Source organism: Corvus hawaiiensis, chromosome 3 (genome assembly GCF_020740725.1).
Source record: "Corvus hawaiiensis isolate bCorHaw1 chromosome 3, bCorHaw1.pri.cur, whole genome shotgun sequence".
NCBI lineage: Eukaryota > Metazoa > Chordata > Aves > Passeriformes > Corvidae > Corvus > Corvus hawaiiensis.
In genome coordinates, this window is record NC_063215.1 from 104608127 (window position 1) to 104630393 (window position 22267).

General features: G+C 44.5%; 1 protein-coding gene and 1 long non-coding RNA gene across 3 annotated transcripts in view; one reads left to right on the forward strand and one right to left on the reverse strand.

The window, feature by feature from the left end:
• The window catches only part of LOC125324127, a 37517-nt gene that overhangs the window by 12654 nt on the left and 2596 nt on the right, over positions 1–22267 (forward strand). The window lies entirely within an intron of this gene.
• PSEN2 (presenilin 2) lies at positions 1285–18815 on the reverse strand. Of its 2 annotated transcripts, none has more exons than XM_048299703.1 (11): positions 18734–18815; positions 13196–13391; positions 12237–12466; positions 11128–11269; positions 10198–10265; positions 9161–9381; positions 8224–8322; positions 6429–6506; positions 4714–4833; positions 4079–4197; positions 1285–2278 (listed from the first exon to the last, which is right to left on the reverse strand). In XM_048299703.1, the coding sequence occupies exons 2-11, from the start codon at positions 13337–13339 to the stop codon at positions 2123–2125; spliced, it is 1377 nt and encodes a 458-aa protein (XP_048155660.1). In that variant the 5' UTR covers positions 13340–13391; positions 18734–18815; the 3' UTR covers positions 1285–2122. The 2 variants fall into 2 exon arrangements, with proteins under 2 accessions (XP_048155660.1, XP_048155659.1); XM_048299702.1 differs by lacking the exon at positions 18734–18815 and adding an exon at positions 17908–17929.

Genomic DNA, 22267 nt, shown 5'->3' on the forward strand with positions numbered 1-22267 from the left:
CCAGAATCTCTTGCTCAGTTACCTTTTAAATTACAACTCTTGTGAGTTCTGCAGAACTGCTCAGTGGAAGGCCAGTCTTTGGCAAGCTTGTTTTCTGCTGTGAAGGTTTCCCTCCCAGTTTCCTTCAAGTACCAACTCTGCTTTCATAGAAATAGCTTCTAACAATATGCTACAGCCCTGATAAGCCAAGCAGGATTTTTCTTTCAGTATATACAAATAATTCACATCCTCTCTACACCATGCAATGCAAAAAGTAAAATCGTGTTTGCCAGTGATTCTAGTCCCATTTGGCCCCATAACTGTTTTAGTTAAAAAGAACAAACGCAAACAAGCAAACAGAAAAAGCAACTCTCACATAAACCATAAAAATCAGCAAACAAAGCTCTACTGATTTACATTTCCAAAGGAAATATCTTTTAGTAATAGTTAACTCTGTCTGCAGCTGTTAAGTTCAAACATGGCAAATGTGAGAAATTAAGATGGAAAACAAACAAAGAGCAAGAATTACACTTGTTCAGACTGAGACACACACAGACACACACACACACACCTCATAAAAACCCTTACGCACTTTTTAAAAATTAGTCTGAATCACCTGTGTGATGTCCTTATTAAATATCAAAGCAAATGAGCTTGAACAGGTCTATTGGAAAAAGCACTACATTAAAAATGTGAAATGTGTAATTCCAAGCCTTAGCTAAAAAGTATTTCCAGCAATTAAATTCTATGTCTCTCAAGGACATTGCATTATTCACAAAATCTCACATAATGTTACATCTACTGACGTTGATCAGCTGTCGAGAAAACTGAGCTTGTTTGAGGAACAGACACAAGTAAAAAGAAAAGAAAAAAAAATCACAGAACTTTGGCTACTATTGAAAAACTGACTCGAAAGAGTAGAAATAAAATTATTTTCAAAGGTGGGTAAAACATAAAGGTTCAGTGTTTCCTATATATATTTTTACTGACATCAAGCACTGTGATTTTCTTAATGAACTCACTTGAGGGTGTATAGCTATTCCTAGAAGTAATGCAACAACAGATTAAAGTTTGCACCCCAATATTTTGATACAAACTATGACTGGATATTTCCAAAAGAGTTCCTTTAACACTAAATAGCTATTTTGAGATTTGTAATTAAAAAAATAATCTTTAAACAGTACAAAAACCTAGGTAAACCAAGTCTCAATCACTGTAAGAGAGGACCTCTTAATAAAGGGAAGGTAAATCCTCCTTTGGAGTAGTTACAACAATGCACAGAAATGAGACCAAAAACACACACAGTAAGTTACAGGTCTGATTTACTGGAGTTCTTCAGTCATTTCTACCTTCAGGATTGTAGTATGGACCCAGAAAAATATTTCCTAAAAAATAAAACGCTGTGAGCAGAGAGCAGTATCTGTTTCCACACGCTGCGGATCCGATGCACTGGAAGGGGCAGCCCTGCCTGCACCAGCTGCTTGCTGCAGTGGGGGATGTGCTGAGAGCCAGGAGCCTGATGTTCCAAACACCCCACCACTGACATCCTGTCTCGATCCCTCATGGCTCACTATGTCTAACTAAGGTCAGAATAAACAGGCCTTTGGGGTAATTTCAACAGATGCTGTGTGCACAGCAGCCAGTGTAGGAGGTTCAGCCTCACTTCTCTAATGCTCACACTGCTCTGTGCATGCTGCCTGCTGTGCTTTTCCAATCACTTGCACCTCGTGTTTGCACAACACTTCAAATGTGTGAAGACTTAGAAATTCTAGAGTATGGTTAAAGTTGACTGCAGTTCCAGGGCTAAAACACCTTACTTAGCTCCTGGAAGATCAGACCCCTCACCTCTCCAGTGTTCCATGCCACATACAGGTTTCTGTGCTCACAACAGCCATTGTGCACATCAAATAAAATAAAAGTAACACTCTGACATCAGCAAGGAGCCAGGCTTTTCACCAAGAGTCCTGTGAAAAATCTCAGTTCAACACGTAACTATTAGATTTTTAGTACACAGCATGTCACGGAATTAGTGTTTTCCTTACAAATATATGGCACTAAGTGTAAAAACTTTATGACCTATTCCAAACATTGTACCATACTTCACAGCAAAGCTTGAAAAAGAATCCTCTAACTCCCACTTCTTCTAAATATACAGCTGGTGGGAGGCCAGGGTGTCCATGAATGGTCGCACAAGGTTGTCTGTTGAGAAGTAGAAGATCAAGCCAAAGGTGATGGAGATGGGAAGAGCAGGCAGTGCTTTCTTAAAAACAGCCAGTAGTAAAAGTGTTAGGCATAAACCCTGTCAGAGAGAAGAGAATAAAAAACACAAGGAGTATTATAATAGTAGGACAACCAGAAATATCTGTCACCAACAAGCCAACATACAGATAATTATCTATATGCACTGTAGCCAGCCTGAGCTACCAGCAGCATTATGTGTATTTGCCCACAGCTTCATCTTCCACACAAGTTGGCCAGGTTTTTCCTCAGCAATCTTGAGCACAGCTCTCTGCTGAGAAAGTGGTATAAACAGCAAATGCAGAGGTACAGCTGACCCTGAGAGGTTAACTGCTTTACAGATTATTTTACTGCTTATTCTGTGCCATTATGAATGAAGCACTGATCCAGCAGACAAAAGCACTTAAATCATACTTATATTCCCAGCTTACAAAGTCCCTTAGGGTAAAAAAAGAAACAACAAAAAAACCCAACCAAATAAAAAACCAACCAAGCGATATCAAATATCCACTGCTGTTCTTTTGTCTGGATTGCTTACTACAATGGGTGAGTTCTGGTTTTATCTGGGTAGCAGGCCAAGATCTGCTTTATGGAGCATGTGAGGAAGCTGTTGTATATTCTGGGTAGATAGTATGGCTAAGTGCCTTTAGATATTAATTCCTTCTCTCTTCAGAGCCCTTTTTAATTCTTCCATGATGACAAAACTTCAAAGACACTGGGCTCCAAAAATATCCACTAGCTAAAGATCAGCAGACAGGATTTGAAATTTTTTTTTCATCAGTGTTTCTAGACTGCAAATTTGTTTACAATCCACCTGAGCCTGTAGTTCTTTTCTTACTCTCTCAGGGACCACATCTGGCCTACACCTGCTCTTTAAATCTCATCTCCCTTTTAAGATGTGCTTACTGCTGGGAAACTGGAGGGACATTTTTGGGAACCAGAAAGTCACGTAGCAGCAAGATTATGAAACTGCAAAAGGAGACAGAACAAGTTTTAACAGCACCAAAAAAGACACAGAATGGGGCATTTGGCCTCCCAAGATGGATGAGCAAGAACATTTCCCCCAGCAAAGGGACTCTGTGCTGGACTACAGCATATGGAGCTTGGTGATCCTATGGGTTTCTCTGATCTGTGGGGTCAGCAAGCTACACTGAATGCAGCTCATTTCTAGTTTTCATGCTTTTTGGTGCACAGTCTTCACAAGTGAAAGTGTCACTTGCACTGTGCTTGGGATCTAAGTAGGAAAATGGGGGCCAAAGAAGGACACAGTAATTGATTTTCTTTTACCTTCTAAAAATCCTGCTGTTGCCTTTCTGGTTAGTTTCCATGAGGATGTTGAGGTAAACAGCAAGTGCAGAGTAATTATTTTCCACCCAGGTGGAAGCTTGACTGCGTGTTCATTGGACCTGGCAGGACTGACTCCTTTAGCAGTTAAGAGTATGTTAGTCATCTGCTCTTACTGATAATTTCCATGGATTTAAGTCTCCTTCCTTCTCATTTTTTCAAGTTCAAATAGTAGAGTAAGAGAGGTCTTCGCCCTCTTATCTATCAGCTCCTCTCAGCATAACGGAGTTAACCTTTTCAACTACACTTGCTAATCAGTGTGGAGTTCCTAATATTGACTCTTGTGGCTGCAGCAAACACACCAGCAGTTCCCTGGGGCTGCTTCACCCCCACCATCTCCACGCTTGGTTCTGTTCTGATTAGCCTGGATCATTCTGCTGCAGTGGCTGTTTGAAGCCTAGAGACAGAGCACTCCTAAATATCTGGCATGTTACCTGGACTGATTTAGCAGTGCTCAGCTGCTGGTACTGCTGTGCTGAACAGGGTGTGACAGACCTTTTAAAAGCTGCTCACTTACTATGAGAATGGCTACAAAGCAGGCCAGTGTTGTATTCCAGTCTCCACTAGCTGTGGCAGCTGCTTTCCCAACAAGCACACTGTAAAATATGAAGTCTCCAAGGCCCAGTTTCACACCCCCTGGAAAGAAGTGGAGAAAGAAAACAAGTGTTAATTCTGAGCCTCCTGTTTTGCTTCCTCCCAAACAAATTCTTGTCCCTTGGGGAGCAGGTAAAGGTTCCTAGTCCTGGCTACCAGCCTGGACCCACACATTCCCAAGGAGACTGAGACTTCCAGCCCCTCCTCCCACTAATTGTTTTTGTTCTCCCTCATTCTCTGAGGTGCTTCCCTGGGCCGCTTTACAAATAAACCAGCTGAGGAAGCACAGGGACAGAGAGGGACAGGAGTCAAGGGGAAGAAGGAACTGTTTCAATTGTACACGTAGCCAACAGATGTCACTGGAACCACAATCCCAGAACAGATCCTGCAGCAGCAAGAGGTAATACACAGTCAAGACTCAAGATCTTTGTTGCTCAGTGAGCACAACTCTTCAAATTAACTGTGATTAGACCAAACTAGGTAACAGAGTGTTAACCACAAAGAGTAAAAATGTCAGGCTCTGACTGCACTGCAAACAAGGTATAAAGCTTCCCTTACTTTCCTCCTCCTCGAGCTCCTCTAAAGAAGTGACGGGGCGGGTTGGCACCGGACTCCTCGTCTCTGACATCTGGGACTCTGCATGTGAAGGGCTCCTGAGGTGTTCTCTCCCATCCTCAGCTTGGTTCCACAAATACAGGCCAAGAGTGGATTACAAAAAAAAAAAAAAGAAACACAAGAGACAGCTACGTTTATAACGTGTTTTAGTGCATGAAATCCACACTCCTGTGAAGCTGCCCTGCAATGGATAAACCCTTTATCTCTTGGAGGTGTGACCATCAGGACCAGTTGAAGCAGAGACATTTAGTGGCTTTGAGGAAACACGTTGTGTTATTGCTTGGAACAGTCAGAAGGGTGCAAGTTCCCAGCTTCTCTGACAGCCACCCAGGAGCTCAATGGCTTTAACAAGTGAGCACGTTCACAGACCTAGCACTGCTCTGCACAGGCCAGAATGACAAGTAAAACCCACTAAAGTTAATGTGCATTCCCACAGTGTTATACCTTTGGGGTGGAGGTGCTCAGGTATTCCCTAACTAGTCATATGATAAAAATGGATGACTAAGAGGACTGCCATTTATGAGAGAAGTCCTGAGTCACACTGACATTGGAGCTGACTGTTCACATGTAGAAAGCAGACACACTTCATTGTTCACAAATGTAACTTTTTTTTCCCCCCTGTTAAAGCACATCTGACAGAGCCTTTGGCAGTACTTTTGCAAGCAGCCAGTCTGTGATACATGCCTCTATCTGACAGTTCCTATTTTTCAGTAGCTCTTACAAACACTTCAGTCCCTGTCAGTCTGACAGGTTGATGCTGCTGCAGGTGCAAGCAGACTGTGATCTGGGACACACAGAGCTTCCACAGAGTGTTCTGTACCCCTCAGCATGTAGTCCGTGCCTGCTCTGGGCCCTGTTTCACAGCAGGATTGTGTCCCTGCCATTCCTTGGTATGTCAGCTGCTTTATCCTGAAATACGCAGCATGTTCAGTTATCAAACCTTTGCACACATGTATTGCTTTAACATTCAAAGGTATTGTCATCTCTGAAGTGCAACAGGACTAGATGGGAAGTCCTCCCAAAACCACAAGTAAGATTTTATTCACTGACCTTAAAACTGCAGTTTAATTTGCATCTCAAGGAGATAAAAGCAAAGGCACCCAAATGACCACAGAACCAGCTACAATGTAAACTTGGATCACAACAGCTGCTGGTGGGTAACTGTCTTAACACAGGACTGTACCCAAGGGTAAAGAGCCATATTGCACTTACAGGGAGGTAAAAGTACACTTGCTCCATGGCACTGGTCTGAATGCAACACACTGAAGTTCACCAGCTCATCACTATCACATTTAGGAGCCAATGTTGTAATTTACCACCCCCAGTGAGGAAAATGATAACCCCCCCCATCCCACTTTCATCTTTGACTTCAGTACACCAAAGGTGTGAGTTGAACATCAACTTCTGTTTGAGTTGTTGTTTCGTTGGGTTTTTTTTAAATAAAAGTGACCTGAATAGTGGAGCTTCCTACACTGTCCGGTCATCTTAGCTGCCAGTCCTAACAGCAGGTTTCTGAACAACACTGAGTTCTGCAAGTAACAACACTGAAAAAAATGCATCCATCAGGATTCAGGGGCTTATGTTTACTTTCAGTCTCAAACATATTCATTATTTCTGTAGGACAGTGCTCTGTATGGAAGAAGGACATGCAAACAAACCTGCATCCCATGTCTGCTGACTTGTTCCTCTTGCTGCTGTGTCTGGCTTTGCCATTCCAACTGTCCACATCATAGCAGCTGGAAGAAAGAAAGTAATTGGCTGCATAAAACATTGGCCACTATAGCTCAGAGGAAATAAGTATTTAGCTGTCCCTAAAAATACAAACCCTTGGCCCTGTAAATGCTTTTAAAACACTCAGTTGGTTTCCCTAGGCACTGAGACAGCAAGGTGGGAGAAAGCCAAGGCAATGCATCCATTCAGTCTTTAAGAAAGTCCCAGAGCACAAGTAGCTAAGAGTCAGTAAAATCTTCTCTGTGGATTAAAGAAAGCAAAATTCCAGAACTAGCGTCCTCATCTCCTTTGTTTTCTTCCTGATTTCTTGCTCTTTTCTTCAAAGAAAACAACTTCCCAGGGAATTATGGTAATTCAAAAGGTAACCAGAGGTTAACTAACACAGCTTACTTGTGTTCTGCTAAAGGTACAGCACACGAGCAAGGGATTACAGGAGTTGTCAGAGTGCAAGTTTTCTGTCTGCCTGTTTTGGTTCCATCCTGTCAAAATATTGCCTATTTCTGTTTTGGTTCCAATAGCAACCGATGTTTAGGGGTTTATTCTTGGGATGGATCCCTAATTTAAAAAGGAATACACGTCATTCTGAAATCAGCAGAAGGGAACTCAAATCAGCTTTTTATTTAAGTGTGCATGAGTCTCCCTGTTTTTATAGAAGCTAAGATAAACAAAATAAGCCAAGGCAAACATAGTGCCTGCTTTTCCACAACGAGCTCAGCCAAGGTGATGTTTTTGCATCTAGACAGAGCCACAGAACATGGTCTTGCAATGGAGACACTGATGTTCTGCACAACAACTTTTTGTTCGGTATTTATCATTTGCTGAACTGCATTCTCCTTTAGGAAAACTCTTTTTGTTAACTAAAGTATGTGAGAGATTTCATCTAGATTGTCAGTGTGACAGAATCTCCTGTAAAAGGGAGGGCAGCTGAGGTGAACTGAGACTCTGCTTGGAACACATAAAAGCATTTATGTAACATTAAATGCTTGAAGAAAAAAACAGTCAGGTTGTAGGCATCTTCAACTTAGCACCAAACATTTGGGAATAACCCTTCATCTTAAAGGTGATGTAATGAAAAAGTCACTGAGGTCCATGAAGCACTTAAGTCCAGGTCGCATGAGTGTTGAGTCTCCTGTCTGTGGACACCTCTGGATAAAGGCACCAGACACTGTGGTAGTTAAACAGCCCAAGAAAGCCAGGAAAGAGATGACTGATTCTGTTTGGAATGGAGCCCTTTGATAAGCGAGGAGCCAAACAACGAACAAGCAAATAAATTCTAAGCACTGCCATCTGTACAGTACAGAGGGCAAGAGGGGGCTGCAGGAAGCATGGAGCTTCATCACATGTTTAAAGTGTGTAAAGCATACCCATGAGGAATAAATGTATTGAGGGAGCATCACCTAATCACAGAACTTGGCAAACACTGCTGCTCACCTCACACAGGTTTTTGTCTGCAGGAAGAAAGAGGCGTATTCTGCACTATATTCATGAAAGGGTAAATGTGCTTCTGAACATGCAGCTTCACAAGATAAATGTGGGCTCCCTTTGGCTAATTAGAGTTAGCAACATTGTAACTGATACACAAGGCCTTCTATAAATGGTCTGTTCCAGAACATAAAGTGCACCATTCTTAAGGCAAGAAAGAGCTAAGATAGTGCTCTTTGCTTTGACACAGAAATAGTTTAATAATCTGGCTAAAAACATTAACATCGTAATCTTACTCACAGGAATATATTAATGCAGGGAAAATGGGCTCATTTCTCTCCTGTGCAGTTTCTACCAGCATCCTCAGTGGCCCCTTGGGACAGAGAACAGCCATCAGATCTGCAGAAAGAAAAGGACCAATCTCATCTTGAACTGTCATGCGTGTTTTACAGTCTTTATCTTTAAGAAGACATTCTCCCCTCAAATTTACATCTATCCATATAAACCAGATGATTTCCTGAATGGCACTTTCTACCACTTCGCATAACTCTTGCTGTTCTAGTCCCTGAAAGTGCTGTTCACTTAAAATACCATCTCCAAGCCTTAATGTAATAATAAGAGTTTTCACTGTGCTAATCCTATAAAAAGCCCCTTGAGAATACCACATGAGTTCTTTGAAAGCAGACAGCAGCATTTCACTGACATGTTAAATTTAATTAGAAGAGGAGTGGGGGTGCTTTGTTCACATTCCACAATCCATCACTGCATACACTGGCTCTGTGTTTCACAAGAATGAAGGAAGGCCTTTGGTCCAGTACCTCTTTGCCTACCCTCTCTCCTCCATCAGATCTCTTCCCTCTCGTTCTGCAGGTTCTCTTGAACTCATACCAAAATCCATGATCTCTTGATAACAATAAACAAAACCTGCAAGACTGTCAGGCCTGCTACTGATAAAAATCCAACCACCCCTACCACACAGTTGGGTGAGGTTCAGTCCTTCAGTCCTTCCCTGACTTGGTGATCCACTCTGAAAGACCCAGTAGAAGTACACTACCTACACAATCAAGTTAGCAAGAGACAAGGCAGGGAATCAACTTAATTGCCCATCTGACTCTTTCTAAAGCTCTTAGCACCATTAAGTGGGGTTTGGTTTTTTTTAAGAACATACAAAGTCCTGAGATTGCCTCCGAGTAACCTCTCCAGGAGCCACACCTTGAGAGTCACAACCCAGACTTACCATAGATGGAGATTGCACCTAGAATCACCCATGCTGACCACTCAGGTAGATATTTAATGAACACCAATGCCATTAGAGCACTGATCATAATGAGATAAGCTTGCTGGAGCTGCAAGGGACCTTTCCAGTGGATGCAAATCATTCCAACAGCTCCAAAATTCCAGATGACTATGAACAGAGTGGGGTAATCCATGGCCACGTTGTACGTCTTCAATACTTCACTGGAATACAACAAGAAAATTTAGCTATAAAAAGCAATAAAAGCAAGTGACATGCGAAGCATCCCACTGGCTGTACTTAAACAAACAAGACCCCAACTACACCAGGAGGAAGCAGAATAGAGCAACTCTCATCATGAAAGGGGAACCTGCCCTTTGGCCAGTTGCTGCTCCAAGCTCTCTGTTCCTCCTGCCTGAGATGGATGCTGTGTGTGTGGATGCAGACCAGCACCACACCGCCTTAGTCCTCGGTTCAACAGCGATTCCAAGGGTTTGCACCAGCAGGATTTCAAATCTTAACTGAGCATAGGCCTGTGGCTACATGACTGTCTAGAGGAAAGAAGTCCTGTCAGTGTCATCTGACCAGGTGCAATATGCTCACAGTTAAAAATGAAAAAGTCTTAACAAATGTCACCCACAAGTTGAAAGTTTCCTTTCACCTGAGCTGGGAGCTGAGGGAGTGAGCTTGAAACAATGTTGTGTAAGAAAAAAGAAAGACAAATCAGAGAAGCAGCTCAGCACATAAAGTTCCTTTCCACATGCTTCTCAATGTATAATCTAGGGCCTCTGTACCAGAAGGTTCAGCCTGTTCATTTCATGCTCACAGTATCACTTCCCAGCAATTCTTGTAAAATCAAGCATTGACTATTAAAGACCTTCTTTTCCACTTTTTAAAAAAGAAAGCTGTCTTCTTCTAACAGCACTTAAATGTCCATTTGGAGAAGGGGAGACATTCCTTTTCTTGTTCAAAGTGGGAATTCTCAGCAAAGAGGTGAAGGAGCCCTGAACTGCCAGGTTACCTGCACCATTCCCACTTACCCGAGGTATATGTAGGTAAAGAGGAAGAGCAGCATCAAAGAGGACAGGATCAGCCAGCCATGGATGAACTATCAAGGGCAAGAAGAGACAGTGATTGTAGGGGCTGTTACCCCTGCACAGGTCACAGAACTGCAGCCTGACAGTCTCCTTCTGCACTCCTGTTCCAGTGTCCATAGACCCTGCCTTCCCTATGGTCAGTGAGGGAGGAGGGACAGCCAGTTCCTGCCAGTTCTCCCAGTTTCATTTTATATTCTGTCTCTTAGGGTTTTAGTTGGTTTGGGTTTCAGTTGATTAGGGTTTTTTTCAGTCTCTGTCCCAAGCATTTTCATGGGTATCCATACTGGCTGCTAGCTCACACAGGTGAGCACATTCTTTCTGTTTGCTAGGAAGGAGGAGGGGTTTGCCCAAGGCTGTAAAACAAAATCCAACTTTGCGACAAGCTTAAAAAGCAGGAATGGCCAGAGCTCAAATGCTGGGCTGGTACCACATGTACGAACTCCCTGGGCACCACAGAACCTGAATGTGCCTTTCCCTCCAAGCCTTGTGCTCTTCCACCAGAGCTTCTACAGGCAGGAATAATACCAGTTTCCACAAGGCTTGTCTGAAATGTCCTAATAGAAGGCATTCACAGTAAATGGTACAACTTAGTCCATAAGTACAAATGGCAAAGCATTTGGATCAGATGCAGAAAACTCAGACCTGAATAACACAAAGTAGACCTTGCTTTTAAGGGCATGCCATTAGCAACAAAATAATAGCAAAGCCTATTCAGAGCCACCACTGACAAAGGCTTCTGCACAGTCATTCCTGCTGTGCCCAAGATGAGGACGAGGCAGTGCAGTGCCTGTTGTTTCTCACTGGCATGCAAGGCCCTTTTGATCCCAGGCTCACAGCACATAGGTGGAAAAGGCTCTGGCATGAATGCTTTACCTTGTAGCAGCGATATTTATAGAGCAGCACTAGGAACACGGTCATGACAATGATGACACTGATCATTATGATGGTGTTCAACACCGAGTTCAAGAGACGCTGGCCCACAGATGGGGTATCCTCACTGAAAGGGGTGTAAATCCTGCAGGATAAAGCAAAAGTATGAAGTATATATATTCTCTTCTAAGCACCTGTCCCAGATAAAACCAGACCTCTCTGTGTGTGGGAAAGAAAGGGAGCTTGGACTGCCAAGGACAGCAAACATGAGATGTAGCCTCTGAAGGGGCTGGGCTCAAGTTAATTATCAACTAAAGATTAGTGGTCACTTTCAAAAGCACATTCCTACATAGCAGCTGTGGCTGGCAGAGCTCTAAGCAAAAAGACCTAGAGTATAAATGCTTTATTTTAGTAAGTGCTCTGCAGGCCATGAATTTTTATTGCATGCTCTGGAACCTCTCCATGATAATTATAAGGATACTTCCCAGGTGCTGTTCTGAAATGGGGGACACCCTTTCTTTCCACACTTGGTAGGAGAGTCTTGGACTCTTTTATCCCTTCTCACCACCCTACACTCCTCCCCCCATTTTGATTTGTTTGATTCAGTTCAAGGGACCACGGTCCCCCTTTCTCCACCCCATGTATGAAGCACAGTCAGAGCCCCAGGAGCCAGGCACTGTCAGCAAGAGCTGGATGGAATTACGTATCCACACCATGAGTGTTTAGGAACCAGAAATATCACCAGGAAATGAGACACTCATCCAAATGAACATGCTATTCCCTGATTGCTGCCAACTAGTGGAGTGAACAGCCTAGGAGTTCAGCCTGGGCCTTTTATGTTGCAGAATGAAGCAGCTTCATTATTATGCTGCTCACAGGCCTCACTCAGGGCACCCTAAATGACAGTGCTAACGAATCAGTATAATGCAGGTATGGGAAAAACTTGCACAGGTGAACGTAGCGTACTTTAGTAAGCTCTCTGTATGTTTCTACAGCCACCTTTACCTGTGTAAAGCTTCTCCCAGCCTGCCAAGGAAGTACTCTGCATGCACAGAGCGTGTGTGTGGAGCAGGGGGTCCCACATACTCAGGCTGTTTGCAGACCCCACTTACAGCTGCCCGTTTTTCTCCGTATAGAAGCGCACTGACTTTATGGTGGCGACGACAACAATCATACAAAGGGTGACAGGCACAAAGAGCATGATTACATGCTTTGCTCCATATTTCAGAGTCAGTTCCTCCTCTTCATTTTCTAGGGCGCTTTCTCTCACTGGAACACCCGAGCCAGACATTTCTCCACCAGCGATATTGTTCGGGCCACGGCTGCTGCCTGCTCGCCTCTTCTGAAAAGAAATATTAGCAAATACGTTAAGATGCTTCTTTTCTTTGTGTTCAAAGCTTCATTCCATCATATCTCACAGGGCTGCTGTAGGCCACCACAGCATAGCAGCTGAGTCCTAATAGACAGGTACCAACTGAACAATACAATTAGAAATTCCATTGCAAACAGGTTGCAACAGAGTTTTTAAACCAATACCATAAGTATCTAAGGGCCTCTTCCAATGCAAATATATAGATGGACATATGAACATAAAGGACAAGATGCCCAGAACTAGATAGAAAAAATGTCATCTGAAGTGACATAAGCTTGACATGTTCCTCCTCTCCCAACAACGCTGTGCTTGCTTTATCCTGCTGCTTCACTGGCACCTGGACTAGATTCTATTCTAACATTAGCTGCATCTGACCAGAGCAGACAAAGGGTATCTGGCAAAACAAGAAGGCTAAAAAGGATATCCTGCAACAGTCTTATGTGCATCAGGTCCTGATTAAAAGCCTGTATCTTTACCAAAAGGAAGGAAAAGGGAGGAGTATATATGGAGATAAAAATGGGGAAAAAGTCAGAGTGGAGGAAATGGCAACAGGCAGTGCTGCTGCTGGCTGAGAGTGACACCAGGGAAACAACACTGACCAAAGCCAATCCTAGAAGCCAGTCTGGTAGGAGGGATTGAGGGGTAGCAGGACTACTTCTGTCACCACACCCCATGTCCCCGTGAGGGACACACACCTACCCTATGTGCCTGTGCTTCCCCTGCTTCTGAGGCTTGCAGGCCATCCTGGTAGGAGGGTACTGGAGGGCTCTCTGCAGACATCAGGGATGTTCTCTCATTGCAGGGCTCCTCCTCGCTGTCCGAGTTGTTCATGAATGTGATCATCGCCGCTTTCCGAGGGAGACCTCAGGAGGGCACAGCCAAGCACTACTCAAGGCTGTGGGGACAAGCAGAGCAGAGGAGAAGAAAACAGTGAGCACCACACTGCAAAAAACTGCAAGTCTGAAGAGGATTCAGCAGGGAAGCTCCAGCATGCCATGCAGCTCCATCTTCTCCCAACCGCAGATTTATCCTGCCCCCACCCAGGCATGACAATCCATTCTGTTAAAGTGGCTGGGACTGCTGCAGGCAGAGAGATCAGCAAAATGCAGCACTGAAGAAACTTTGTATTTGCCACAGCTTTCACGCTTGCTGCCTCTATTTCCCCTCTCCCATCAGTACACCTTATCTTCCACAAAGGAGGTTTCTCAGCACGCAGTGTTTGTTTGGCAGGGGCCAAACACAGCTTCACCTCATACACGGGCTGCCTGTCAGGAAGCTCAGAGAGCTCAGCTCTTACACAACACTCCCGCGAGCATCAGCAAGGAGCAGAAGTTTCTTAGTAACCTGAAGTCTCAGCTTTACATAAGCCACTAATCAGGAGCTACATGCTGTCTTATGACTGTTTATTAACCAGATGAATTTTATTAGCAGTGCTTCTCTTTGCCCATGGACAAAGAGAGGTTTGCATAGCAAGGGAAAGACCAGTCTCCTATGGACAGCCACTTGTGGGTTTTCCCTTATCACAGAATCACAGAATTATTATGAACAATTATGTTGTCTTGTGATCAAAAGCAAAACTACTTGGATGGGCAAAACCATGGAAAATAAATGTGGGGGCTAAAAATGCTTGGCCTCTTTTCACCTATTGCTATGCAGAAAAGCAGACAAAGCAGTGACAAAGTGCAGGAAGGAAAGGAACAGCTCTTCTTTTTAGACACCAGAGGGAGAAGGTACACTGCCCTGAACACTGCAGAACAGCCTTAAAATCGGGATTTCAGGAAGTTTTAAATACAGCTGATAGGAAAATTCCTTCTAGCATTTATTACGTCAGCTTAACAAAGCAAGTAATTAATCACTTTCTGATACTCAGCCACTCGTCCACAAGTGAAACTATACCTCTAATGCACTGTAAGCAGTTATATCTACCAGAACACCTCTACAGAACCTTACCCAAGCTCCTGTGTCTCAGGAAATAGAAGAGGAAGCTGAAGAAGCCACGTGATTTGGATACAGTCACTTAAATCTGAATCATACATTCACAGCCCAACCAGCACACCCTACTGTCTTGAGACGTCAGAATAGATACTTTGAAGATATGTGAGATATTCTTGCTCCTCACTGAAGAAACTGAAATTCACTTTGGAGGAAGGGAAAGAGGGAGGAGTGGGAGATCCCCCTTTCTTTCACAGCCTCCTCAACATATCTGCATCTTCAAGAAATTTTAGAACATCAACTCAATCTACCAAAGTGAAACATTTTTTCAGACATCTGCACCTCCCCTGGCTTCTCATGCTTTTTCATATCATTTTGTTCCTCATTTGGTGATAAAAGTGGTACAGTTATAGGAAACAAAACAGGGCTAACCCTTATACCAGGCCTATCAGCTTCATAGTAATCCTGTGTTCTTACCAAGTGAGCTGCTTAACACTTGTGTGCTTATTTCTTACAGAGACCAAAATCTCCTCTCTGGATGCTTAACACACTCCTTTGACTGAGCACATGGCAGCTCACAATTTACAGCTGGGTTAATAGACTCTCCTCCAGTTACAGGATTTAGGTCTTAAAAGAGGTCAGGTATATAAAGTCATTCCATCATGACATATTTCTGGATGAAGAACAGGATAAGTTATGCATGCCACAGGATCTGTGACCTATGGAATTTAAATAACTCAAAACCTTCTGCCCATGTCAGAGACCAGGGAGGAGATAAATAAAGATTTACTCACTGATAGTTTGGGATGAATATTTAGGTTTTAACAACCCAATGAAAATACTGAATAACTTCTTCTCACATTATTTAAGAAATCATTTTTGCTACATAAAGAGAGCAATTCTGCAGAGGATTTAAAAGGGGCAGCCAATTACCCTACTTTCAACACCCTACTTATGCCCACTGGAGGGGTTAAACCAATAGCAAAACCACAGTGCCAATTACTAACCTTCACAGTTACATGGGAAGAAATAAACTCGTGTTGAAATACAGCCAATTTTAAGGACATTTCCTCCTATGCTCCCCCAGCAAGTATATGGACATGCAAAGGTGCCATGATATTTCTGGTCAGCAAGCAGATTCAGACCTGAACACAGCTTCACTGTCCCTTGTTTACACAGTGAGGGTTGACACAAACACACCCCAGTAAATCCAAGACTTTACAGGAGCAGATGTGGAAGGTATCTTTTCAGCTTTATACCAGCTACCGCTTGTATTTCAATGCCTTAGAAAGCCTCGAGCAGCCTTGAGAGGTAGCAAGGGCGATCTGGCAGCAACAAGCAGACACCGAAGTCACAGCTGCCTTAGATTGATCTAAACTGTCCTGCCAAAGGGGTTGTCCCCCCACCCTCCAACACCAGGTGCTCATCAGCTGGGTAGTGCTTTTGAAAAGACAGTGAGGCACCTGTTTCCCTTTGCTGTCACAGAGCCAGGTCCCAGCAGGGCTGGCCCTGAGAGAGGCTCTGGGAGCAGCCCCAGTGGCAGCGCTCACACCAGGAATACAGAGCACTGTGCATCCCCCTTCCAGTAGGGTTGAGCCTTAAGGTGACAAGCCCTCTGCTCACTCCCAGACAAGCAGCCCACCCTCACCTCAGGTCTGCAAAACCCTTGGCAGCATAGCTTTGTGACTCTTATCTAAGCAGGGGCCTTGGACATATGGTTTACAGAGGCAGGAACACTGGCTCTCCCCCTCTGCCCCACCATGGACTCAGCAGGGATTTTGTCTAATGCCACTATTTATTCATCAGAGGTGCACTTTGAACCGGCACCAAAGCTATGCTGGCTGCCAGAGAGAGCTGTGGCTTGATCAGTCTGACCTCCAGGGGAGGAAGGACCAGCCTGGTCACTGTCACACACATGCCCAGCACAACAGCACCCTTTGGGCTGAGCAGAGGGAAAGAACAGAAAGCCTGGGACTTGCTTGTCAAACAAAAAGGGAGCCACAGAGCACCAGGTAGCTAAGACATGGGTGTTACAAAGCCACATTGTTTTCTGGTCTCATTTAACTACTTAAACTGAGGAAAAACATTTTGTGGAGATGATTTCTGCCTGCCAAAAGGATGCTGCATACACCATAATGGAAAGCAAGGGAGCCTTCTTTCCTACTCATGCACATGACAGCAAATACATCTGTGTCTATTGACTGTTTTTCCAGGCTGAGATGAAAAAGTGGGGAAGAACAGCTCAGGAATGGAAAACATGGAGCACTGAGACAAATGTAAGCTGTATCTGTATTCACAGAAAGCTTTAGAGCGTGGTCTACCAAATACATTGAATGAAGTCCCAGTCCATCATCAAACTGAAGCACTATGTTATATCAGGCAACGTTCTCCTCTCTGCCTCTCCAACCATCAGGTCCCATTCAAAAAATCATACAATGCTTCAAAGCAAAATGACCCAACTCTCAAAACTGTATGGCAAAAGTGAAAGAGGACAAAAACTAGGTCAGTAGTAAGTGCTTCTTAGAGGAGTTGAGGTGGGAATACAATTACTCCTGCTTTACAGCAGTCTTGTGAATCCTGAAGGGAAGCAGGAGTCACTGATTCTTTTTCCAGATGTCCTTCATGCAAGAAACCTCTTTCCTCAGCTGTGATAAACCAGCTTATGGATTTTGATTAAACTGGGCCAGTTCACTAACATTAAGATCTAGCCTCAGTTTGCCTTTTATTTTCATACTGCAAACAATCTAAATCCTTTGCTTTGCATTTCATCCATCACAAATAATACCACTACAAGGCACAGAACAGCTGCTATAGCCTGGCAGAATACTTAATTATCCACTTGAGAGTTAAAATTCCTCCTTATACATATTGTTCTCTTTGATGGCAATTAGATGAAGAGAATTGTATTCTCTTTGCTATATTTAGATCAAGAGAAAGCTTTGGGATGATACTGACAGCCTGATGTTCTCCTAAGTTTTGGCTGTAGCAACCACTGCTGTCGGTAAATATGAAGAGAAGGAAACAAACTTATAAGAAATCCTAAGTGGTGGGGCCAAAATTAGGAGGAAGGATTTCTAGGTTCTTGCCAATAAATAAAGTCAGAATGGGCACGTTGCTAAAATGCCAGGGGACTTGGAACACCATCTCAGTGTGCAAATACCACTCACTTTCAGCCCCAGAACACAAAAATAACAAAACACAACATTATATGGGAAGTTGAAAAGATTTGTAGCTTTCTTTCTCCATTCTGGCTGAACTAGCACTGCTTTCTCTTGTCCCGCAAGAAAGGCGCAACACTTAGCCCCAAAGGGCGATTCTGCTGGCAGAGCTGAAATCAGACCCTCCCCGAGAGGGTCAGAAAGATTATTTTGCCAGCACTGAGCCCAAATACTCTATCAGCCAACTGCTTGTCACTGCATAAAGGCACCACAGCCTTGCAGAACTACTCAACACAAGTAAAACCTCAAAGCCCGGCTCACACTTCACATGCGGGAGCAGCAACTCGCATTGGTCCCAGTACTGCTGAGGACATCGGAGCCAGCAGGGGCTGGAGGTGACACTTCGGGGACATCCAAGGACACCTGTGTTGGGGCTGAGTTCCTGTGTCCTACCCGAGTGGCTGTTTTCCCTTGGGCCCCCAAGGGGACACAGGCACACAGCGGGGCTGGGACTGCTTCCCTGCTTCCCTGTTCATCCAAGTGCATGGCCAGCCTGGCTGGAGACATAGACAACAAACACCTACATTTAAAAAAAGGGGGAAAAAAACCCCACGACAAGCCTCACCCTGCCAGGCAGAGATTTTGCAGGAGGCCAGAGGAGACCTTGCTCCCATGCAGATGTTCCTGCTCCCCAGCTGCCCTTCTGAACGCTTAAAAATCTGGCTGCCTCTGAAGGTTATGCCGGAGGCGCTTCCAAATGAAAGCCGGGATGGCAGGCAGCAACACCGCCACCGCCCAGGAGAAATAGGTGTACAGATATTTTCACACACGTACATACACAAACACACATGGAAGTATGTATTTTTATATATATAACATGCACCTATATAACAACATACATATGTACGTAGATACACACACGGAGATACAGGCAGCTCCGGGAGCGCGGCGATCTCGAGACCCCGCGCGAACGCCGGCGGCTGGCCAGGCCAGGCCCGGCCCGTCCCGTCCCGCCCCATCTACAGCCCACAGCATCCCGCCGGCAGAAGATCCTAATCCCAATCCCGACCCCGATCCCGATCCTGCATCCCCATCCCCGTCCCCATCCCGGTCCCGGTCCCGCGCCCCGGCCGGCCCCGCTGTTTACCTGCTGCCGGCACGGCACGCGCCCCCCGCCGCTCCCATTGGCTCCCGCCCCAGCGCCGGCCGGGAGGGACGGCAGCTCCCGCCCATTCGCCGCCACAGCTGTCGCTCAGCGAATGTCCCCGCCTACGGGCCACTCTCCTCCAATAGAAGAGAAGAACGGGAAGAGGCTCGGCCAATAGGAAGGCGTCTGTCCCCGCCCTCCCGCTGCCCGGTGGCGGTCTGTGAGGCGGGGGCGCCGCCATAGTGGGGCGGTGCGGGCGGAGCGGGCGGAGCGCCCATCTCGGGTCACGCGGAGTCCTAGAATGGCTAGAGTTGGAAGGGACCTTAAAGGTCATCCAGTTCCAACCCCCTGCAAGGGCAGGGACACCTTCTACTAGACCAGATTGCTCAAAGCCCCGTCCAACCTGGCCTTGAACACTTCCAGGGATGGGGCATCCACAGCTTCTCTGGGCAACCTGTGCCAATGCCTCACCACCCTCATAGTGAAAAACTTGCTCCCTATATCTAATATCTAATCGAAACCTAAATCCATTTCCCCTTGTCCTGTCACTAAATGTTCTTGTAAAAAGTCCATTTCTGTCCTTCTGGTAGACTCCTTTCAGGTACTGGAAGGCTTAAATGCTTATCAACTTAGCCCTTCAGTAGATTAAAAGATATGCAAGCATGCAGATCCTGATGGGAATAAAAGGGATAATAATAAGAGAGAAGCGTGTAGGAGTAAATAGAGAAACCAGAGGAAATGGCTAAAGAATAGTTCTGCTGGAGTTGTGTCTGACCTCTGCTCAGTTTATAGATCAGAGGGGTGAATAAGGAAAATCACAATTTCATCCTACTTGCAATGGTTGTGGGGAGTTTTTATTTTCAGAGTGTAAGTGGTTTTGTTCAAAATTTAAAAAAAAAAAAAAAAAAAAAAAAAAAAAAACCCCAACAAAAACCGTGATAGTAAGCAAGGTAATCCTGTAGATAGATGAAATTGCTCTTCAGTCAGCACACAAACCACTCCTGCCTCTGTTCCCATTGCTTTATCAAGCAGCAGTCAAGTGAAATGATGATTCTGGCAGCTCTGTAGGACTTGCTCATCATCTGTGAGGGCAAAGACATGAACTGCAGTCATGGCAATTTCCCTCTACCGCTGTTGTCATTTCAGGAAGAACCTCAGGCACAGACACAGGGAGTATTTACAGCAGAGATTCACACTCCTCTTTGCTCCATGCCACCTATGATGATCTTGTATACCAAGGGAATGAAGGGTAAGATGGTAATGAAGGAGACACAAGGTACAATACGTGAACTGCCACGCTATAAATCATTGGACAACATGGAAACTCTTGCAGATTCCAAATCTTAAGTTGGCCATCACATTCTTTTCCCCAAATTTCCTACGCAACATCAGTGACAAGTGATAACACGTTCCTTGTACCCGTAATCCTTATTTTGAGCCACTCTGCACCCAGAACTAAGTTACGTGGAAAGTTCTTCAGAGCCCCGGAGAGCTGCCTATCCCAACATGGCCAGCTGGCCTTTGCCAAGGTAAAGTAAGTCTGGAAAAATTGATGAACTCTGTGCTTGGCTGTGTTCTTCACTAGCCAAGAGCTCTTTACTATCAGAGCTCTTTCTAACAGGTTTCTCTCAAAGGCTGTGTCTACCTTTGGCCTTTGTGCTGAGCTGTTGAGTTCCTTTTCACCGAACACTCCACTTGATCCAGGTGGAGATTTTTTTAATGGGAATTTTTCTGATGAATTGAATCCTTCACACATTTTATGCCGAGCTGCTTTTTTAAGGTTAACATTAGGAGAAGGAACCTTTTTGGGTGCACTCAGGTTTTCCACGACTGACAATCATTTTGCACCCTTTTACATGAAGCATACGTATCCGACACAAATTTGGGACAATAGTAAAAATATTTAGCTGTTTTAAAACATTGTACAACTTCAAAGCCAAAGCATTGACAGTCTGAACTGTGCTGCTCTTCACCTTGCTGGCAGCTGTCAGTCCAGCTGAGCCTGCCATAGATCTGTGCAGGAGATAGGGAAACTGTTCTTAGACTCCTTCTAGGGGCTGAAGGGATGGGAACTGGTTTTACAGGCCCAGTTGCTCTTTATCAGCAGCTTTAGGAGCTAAACTTGCAGCTTTTTGTATCTCTCAAAAGTGCTGCTCTGCTGTATGAAGGGCTCACAGGTGTCTACTCTGGACTAAAGTTTAGAGACAAACAAATTCCTTGCTTCTTTCCACATTCCCACTAGATCCTCCCTTTTGCTGTCACCCTGATGGACAAATGCAAAGAGGTGCAGGTCTTGTGCATCCTAGCAAAGGGTTTTAGGAAAAAATTGCAGGTACTGCAACCTTCACAGAAGCACAAGAACATGAATATGTGAAACCCAGCTGTCTTTCTGAGAATGCATATCCTGCCTGCCTCCTTTGTAGCATTCAGAGGCAAAAATCTATCTTAGCTCAGTGTTTCTCTTCTGTATGCTAAAGTGGGTAGTAGGGAGACATGTAGTTGTTTTGGTCTCTCCATCCATGAGTGTTACTTCCATGCAGCTTTCAGTCAGAATGCCTTTTCACATGCTTTTTCCTAGCTGCATCATATGAGAAGCATCTGACTTGAGAGCAAGTTAACAGGCTCTTTGAGCAAAACCTCTCTCTGTATCATATGGACATCAAAAATATTTCTGCCTTTTTTTTTTTTTTAATTTTAACAGATCTGTGCAGTCATTTCCTTAAAGGATCTCTCACAGATAATGTAGAGTGTGCTCATTCCCAGGGAAATCACATGCCCAGCTGTATCACAGCTTCATGACTTGGGAGGTTGGTGTCTCTCTCCAGGCTAGTGGTTGTTCTGAAGTGCATGGGAACAATCTCTGGGATTGCCCTAATGTGTCCCATTTTGGTAGTGAGGTGTTTATGGCAGGATATCTCAGGGAGATATTAGTCATAAACTGTTGCAGTCCTCCAGATATATCCAAGGAATTGTGGCTGTTTTATTTCAGGAGATGTAAATAATACCCGGAAATAGGACTACTGGCACAAATCCAGACAGAGATGCTCCCTTGGTTTTGAATGGAAACATACATGACACCATCTGTCAAAATAACACTAAAACCTCTAGTGCTTGCACAGAAGGTATGAATAGGGTCAGGCCCAGCACACGGGAGTTTTGTTCTGGAATAGACAGTACTTTCCAGGAGTCTTGCTCAGTTTATTCCACCTTGTAGATCTGCAGTCCCTCAAGGAAAGGTCATTACTGAATACCAAAGCAAACATTTTTCTCATAACTGAAGGAGATCTCATTCATGAGAGGACTTAGCAAGCGGCCGGGGGGGTCATGACAGAGTGCCACCTGTGGGCAGGAATCATGTATTGGTGTCACACTTCTATGTGGATTTTTAAAGAGTGTTCCCACATGGGTGTATCCCTGATGCCTCAGATGTAACCAGACAGTTCAGATTTAAGCTCCAGTACTGAAGAGTGTGATATATCCTTCTGTCTAAAAGAGAGCTAAGTACAGATCCAAAGTCCCCTAGACTGTAGGCTA

Bases quoted from the DNA above. Each gene is read 5' to 3' on its own strand.
- PSEN2 (XM_048299703.1), bottom strand. From the start codon at position 13,339: ATGATCACATTCATGAACAACTCGGACAGCGAGGAGGAGCCCTGCAAT. The intron at 11,270-12,236 runs GTAAGTGGGGTC...TTTATCCTGCAG, and splicing joins ACGGAGAAAAACGGGCAGCT to GATTTACACCCCTTTCAGTG. The intron at 8,323-9,160 runs GTAAGTCTGGGT...TTCTTTCTGCAG, and splicing joins AGGTGCAATCTCCATCTATG to ATCTGATGGCTGTTCTCTGT.